Source organism: Aplysia californica, unplaced genomic scaffold (assembly GCF_000002075.1).
Source record: "Aplysia californica isolate F4 #8 unplaced genomic scaffold, AplCal3.0 scaffold00442, whole genome shotgun sequence".
NCBI lineage: Eukaryota > Metazoa > Mollusca > Gastropoda > Aplysiida > Aplysiidae > Aplysia > Aplysia californica.
In genome coordinates this window covers 543,979-549,871 of record NW_004797712.1, presented here as the reverse complement: position 1 = coordinate 549,871, position 5,893 = coordinate 543,979, and the positions used below count along the sequence as shown (strand labels likewise).

General features: G+C 37.4%; 2 protein-coding genes across 2 annotated transcripts in view; both read right to left on the bottom strand.

Annotated features, from left to right (window-relative positions):
* Window positions 1–400: 400 nt before the first annotated feature.
* LOC118478254 (ankyrin repeat domain-containing protein 26-like) lies at window positions 401–2,389 on the bottom strand. The gene is made up of 3 exons (XM_035971483.1): window positions 2,281–2,389; window positions 1,140–1,277; window positions 401–517 (listed from the first exon to the last, which is right to left on the bottom strand). Exons 1-3 carry the CDS (start codon window positions 2,383–2,385, stop codon window positions 428–430), a joined length of 333 nt encoding a protein of 110 aa, XP_035827376.1. The 5' UTR covers window positions 2,386–2,389; the 3' UTR covers window positions 401–427.
* A 116-nt stretch (window positions 2,390–2,505) lies between these two features.
* LOC106012647 (ankyrin repeat domain-containing protein 26) overlaps window positions 2,506–5,893 on the bottom strand; it is a gene marked incomplete in the record, with an annotated part of 23,390 nt that continues 20,002 nt past the window's right edge. The window contains 3 exon segments of the mRNA XM_013086187.1: window positions 2,506–3,372; window positions 4,058–4,138; window positions 4,655–4,780. Coding sequence (XP_012941641.1) covers window positions 3,270–3,372; window positions 4,058–4,138; window positions 4,655–4,780 — 310 coding nt within the window.

The following is a 5,893-nucleotide window of genomic DNA, read 5'->3' as shown; positions in this document are numbered from 1 at the left end:
TTAAAGGAGAAAAAAACCCATTTCAGAAAAAAATGAATCAGGACAATTGTGACATGGAAAATATAACTGAAACTGTTTAAGAGAGCCATCCATTTTAAAGAGAAAAGTGCACATATTAGACAGGTGGCTGTCCTGCACAATGTCAAGTGTCATTATAAAATACAAAAAATACAATGAGGGATGGAAATAGGAACTGGCCGTTTGTGTGGATGATTGTCTTGAACAGGTTGACTGTAATAATAATTATGATAATAATAATGATAATACCACTGCTGCTACTACTAATGGTATCATTTTTTTCTATTAGAAAAAAATATTACAATAAAAATAGACTGAATTTATAACCCCCCCCCCCCCCCCCACAAGTACAAACAAATAAACGCACATATATACAATCATTCATATTCACTAATCCAAAATGAACAAATCATGAACTCACTTTCAATGCATAGAGTTCTGCCCTCAACTTGTCCATGTCCCCAGACAGCTCAGGTGACTCGTCAAAGTCTTTGGAATCCTGAGGAAAAAAAACAAAACATTGTGAGATATGCTGAGAAAAAGACTTACTTCTCGCAAACTGCAAATGAAATTATTAGCTGAAAATCAACGCTAAGATCAAACTGGAAGATCATCAACTGATGCCATTTTCTTCCTTATAAATATGTCTTTTAAAATGTCATTCTAATTTGACGTATCTACTTCCACAGGGTTAAAATCTGAGAAGTACTCATTTTGTCAGCACGCCTCACATTTTACATTCTATTCACAGATCAGGCAAACGAGTATTGACATTGTAGTACACACATACACATATGCAATTTGCACTCCCTCCTAACACATACACTAAAACGTGACATCCGCCAAAATTGGCCAGGAATGAACAAAAATAACTCTCAAAAGAAGTATTAGAACCACAATAGATCATCTATCAACCATCCTCTACAAAATGAAGGCAGCTCCACTAACAACAACAACAACAAAACTTGATGTCATAATATCAGTGTTTGTCATTTAAAGCTTATTCTTGTATGGGGATAAAGCGCTATACAAATGCAGTTTATTATCATTGTTCGGGGTGTTCGTTAACTCCAAATTTCACAGTTATACAGACAACATGCACTGTCCATGATGTGCCGTACCCTGGGTGTGTGTTGAGCCTGCTGCGTCGTCTGCTGGTGGATGAACTTCTGCTGGTCGTCATTGATCTGTTCTTGCAGCAGACGCGCGTTGTTAGCGTGTGTCACCTGACGCTGGAGCTCCTCCCTCTCCTCCTCCAGCTGAGAAAGTGTGTTTAGTAAGAGTTTTACGGTCTTTGCAACACAATAAGGTCATATAAGTGCTGAAGATTAGAGGTGTTACAAGAGAGTTACAAACAGAAAAAAGAAGTAAGAGAGTTAAGGACAATAGATCTTTGATAGGAAAGAAGGAGTAAGCCATACCAGAGAACCCGCCAGTTACACACAAGAAATTGTGGACTTACTGAGTTACAGCAAAAATTGAGTGAACCTATTCCAAAATGCATTTGTTTTAGTAAAGAGAATTACATCTACACATTAAAGGTCATTTGGTGAAAGGACAAAGTAAGACAGACAGTCAGACAACAATAGAGCGAAAGAAAAGAAGTAGTGCTCCCCAGATGTGTGATTAATGACCTGCTTTAGAATAAATCATTTCTGCTGATCAAAGCTATTTAACAACACACTTGGACAAAGGAATGAAACTGTGCTTTATAAAATGGAAGGACTTTGAACAACTAGTAGATAAAGTTGTTAAGTTGTAGTTCAGGGCACATGGACTTCACAATGGTCACATTTCACAAGTTAAACTTTGAATTCAACAGAAAACAAATTCTCACAGTGCAGCATCTTCGACTTTGAGCAAAAAAAAGGTGGACTGTGAATATGAAACAATTAGAAAATAAAACAAGGAAGACAGAGAGAAACAAAAGAGGAAAAGGAATGAAGAAAGAGCTGCAGGTGGTAACCTCTAAACGCTAATATTAACAGAAGTAGCTCATGATGCAGAAAGACTCAAACACATCACATGACACAACATAAAGTTAAAAGGCACCAGTGCAAGGGCTACTAGATCAACATCACTATAAACAACAAAAAGAACAAAAAGAACAACCACAGCAATTATACCAATGACAATAGAAGTGACAACAAAAACAATAGCACTAGCAACAACAACAAAGACAACATAAGGATTCTCCTGAAAAGACCATTAAAAAAACAAACCAAGACAATTATTCAATAACCAAAATGAAAGATCACCCACCTCCTTTATGGTGTTGGCGCTGGACCTCATCTCTATCTGCAAGTTTCTCATGGTCAACTCTGCCCTCTGCTTTGCCTCCAGCTCACTGAAAGCGACAGGCACCATTCATGCATTTTCATTCTCTTATAGACGCTGTTTTTTAAATTCATTTTATTATAGGTAATATGTATTATACATTTTATTATATCTGCATGACACAGATGCGCTATTTGAATTGAAAGGTGGAGCACTTGACCCACTTAGAAAAGTAGAGTAGAAAGAAATGTTGTCTTCCCCTCCACAGGTAGATGACATGCACTCCCTACTGGCATGCAGGGGTCCATTTGTCCATCACCCATCCACTGATGATCTCTCTCAATAAAGTTTACACAATTTAACTTCAATTGAAAATAAGATAGACAGCTTAACACATCACAGTAGGCAAAGGCAAAATTGTCTATAAAGTCACTAAAAACTCACACTTCAAAAAAGGTTAAAAAGGACATTTAAATAACTCTTCACGCTTTTGAATCATTATCTCTTTTGAACAACAAAGTGGAAGACTAACGATAGTCTTCCTTTTCTTTTAATATATACATTTTGAGCAAATATTAAGTCTTTAAGAACTTACTGGACATAATATTTGTCCGATCGGCAGCATATCAATGACAGTGTTACGGCACATTTAAAACCGTCATACACAAATCAGAAACACTGAATTAGCATATTTCACAGTAATGCTGTTGCAGCCTTTTTTCAATTTCAGATTTTTTTAAAATTTGAATTCAAAACCAAAATTTTTTTTTGAAGTGCTCCCAAAACAGCATGACTTATAGAGACGTCGAATGACCAGAATATTTCCTCAATACTATTATTAAAATATAGAGAGGATGACAAATAACTCTATGGTGCCGGTCAAATAGATACTTTTATACTGCATCAATGGTTAAAGTCTATTCTTGCTGAATTTGTCCCATATGAGCGTACACAAGTTTCACATTATGAAGAGCCTACCTGGCGTACTGCTCTTCTCTTCTGGCAAGCTGATCTTTTGTCTTGCTCAATAAAATTTCTGCATTCTTTCGCTTCTCTTCCTCTTCAGTCATTCCATATCTGTGACAAAAGGAAGAAACATTCTCAAAATTTCTCTCTTAATGTGCCAGCAAAACATAAACAAAAAAGCAGTATGGTACGGTATGGCTTGAGTTTCCTGCCCTTTCAACACTGCAAAGTTATTTGTGCTGTGCCACCTCTGATCTCTTACCCGCCTCCGATAGGACTTTAGTAAGAGGGTGGAAAGCCTTGCAAACTTTCCAAATAAACCAAAGTGAAGAATACCCTTTTAAGAATTTTAACTAGGGTCATCTGCACTTAAACCAAACTGTAATGCAAGGGACTTAACGGAGCACCCACAAAGAAGCAGTGGATAGTATCAACCTCATTAACGTGTAGAAGTTCAGGAAAGGGAAAACAATCATTCAACATGAAAAATAAACAGTATTTCAAATAATATTAGCAATATCTATGATAATAAATAAATCAAATACACAGCACAAATTCTCTTGCAGAAGGAAGAAGGACCTCTGAATTTGATCCTTGTCTTTGACATAACTGATCCAAGTGGGTGAACAAGTCTTCATATAAACTCTCCATATAACCAAAATTCACAAATATCTTGTTAGGGATTCAAACCAAAATCAACGAAAATGCAGGCCAGTACGATTCCAACTGAGCCAATGATGTACTCGGGCAACATAAATAAATCAGAAAAGAAAAGAGAGAAGACAGCACGACTCACTCCAGGGATCTAATCTTAGCTTCCAGGTCAAGCTTGGACTGTTCCAGTTCGGACTTGTGCTGGGTCAGCGAGTCCAGTTTCCTGTGGATAAATAATAATAAAAATAATAATAATAATAACAACAACAAGAAAAAGAAGAAGAATAGAAGAAGAAAAATAATAATAATAACAAAATTAATAATAATAACAATAATAACAATAATGACTGCATTTATATAGCGCATATCCAACGCTCTAAAGCATGCTCTATGCGTTTTACAACTATTATTACCTAAGCAGATCCTAATACACCACTCAGAAACTTTTTCTACTTCACAGGAAGCATACTAATTACAGAAAGCTATAGTAAGACATGTTATGGGGAAGATCTGAGACACCGCACATGGGGCTGTCCTAACCTAAGTAAAAGAAGGGAAAAAAGGGAATAAAAGTGCCACCAAATGATTAAAAACTTGTTAGTAAAGAATCAAGAGGAATAGCGACTCAAATTACAGCCGACTGAATCACCCCTGATACAACATAATGAAACTTATGGCCAATTTAATCAGTCATTGACATTTGAAAGGTTAACACTGTCAGATACTACTGGTCACTCACTTGGAGAGCTCGGCCTTCTCTTTGCTGGACAGTTTGAGCTTGTTGTCCAGCACAGCCCGCTGGTTCCTTTCCTGCTCCAGCTGCCGGCGCGTGTCACGCACATACTCTTGCACCTTCAGCAGGGAACTCGGATCTGACAGACATAATACAGCATAAAGTATAGTAAGTGTATGGGTTTAACACCCTATCAACACTATTAGGTTATTTAAGAGGAGGGACCTCAGAATTTAACATCCTTCCCCAATAAGACAGAACCAAATGGGTTGAGAGCCTTGAAAACTCCAGTAAATACCCTGAGTTCAAGAACGCCTATCCTTGGATTTGAACCAGGGCTATCCTCTCCGAGGTCCGGCATGATACCAACTAAGCTAACAGAATGCCCACAGTATAAAGAATATCAATAACAAAAAGTAAATCTAAAAAACCAAATTACAGTCAAATCTGTCCAATGTGACCATTCGTTGTCAAGGAGAAAAAGGGTTATCTTAGACAGGTGGTCCTCTTTGATAGCATCATTATGATTTAGAAAAAATGCCAGGGGGAAAGTGGGAAATGGTTGTTCGTACAGATGATTGTCTTGGACGGGTGGTAATTAGAGTAGTTTCAACTTTTATTAATAAAATAAAACAAAACGATATCCCCATAAGAAAAGAAAAGAAATATTATCAAAGAGTAAAAAACATAAGGCAATAAACTTGCTCGTGACTCATCATAAAGCAAGTGTTGGTACTATAGGACTTGAAGGCTTTCACGTCCATAAACACTTGACATTCTCACAGAAATTCACTAGTAGTCGATGCCATGACACAAAACAACCCAGCATGTGAGAGTGATTGAAAAAGCAAGTCTGGTACGGATTTAAAACTCTGATCTTCCTGTAAGGCCTTGAATTGTAAAAAAAATATACGTGCAATCTAAAGCTCATGTCCATTCTGACTGCTATTCAGGTTATTTTTCTATTTTTCATCAGTCTGCACTATCATTTTTCTTTTCTTTCCCCCATTACATGGACCACGGCGCACCGGCAGTGGAATTTTAGTTGCCGCTGGGGGTTATCACGTCGGGGTCACGGGGGTCAGCTCCCTGTCGCCTCTCTGTCTGGGCCGACTTAATTTTTGGTACTTTTCAACGTACAATTTAAGGTGTATCCTTGTATTTATGGTAATTCTCATTTAGTGCACCCAAAGCACGCATTTCTGCTCTTGAGACTCAAAAAAGAACGGACGTTGTAATTTGTCT

Excerpts from the sequence above, each read along its gene's own strand:
- LOC118478254 (XM_035971483.1), bottom strand. The coding sequence starts at position 2,385 with ATGGTGCCTGTCGCTTTCAGTGAGCTGGAGGCAAAGCAGAGGGCAGAG. Across the intron at positions 1,278-2,280 it reads GCGCCAACACCATAAAGGAG|CTGGAGGAGGAGAGGGAGGA; the intron begins GTGGGTGATCTT and ends ACACTTTCTCAG. Across the intron at positions 518-1,139 it reads AGGCTCAACACACACCCAGG|GATTCCAAAGACTTTGACGA; the intron begins GTACGGCACATC and ends TTTTTTCCTCAG.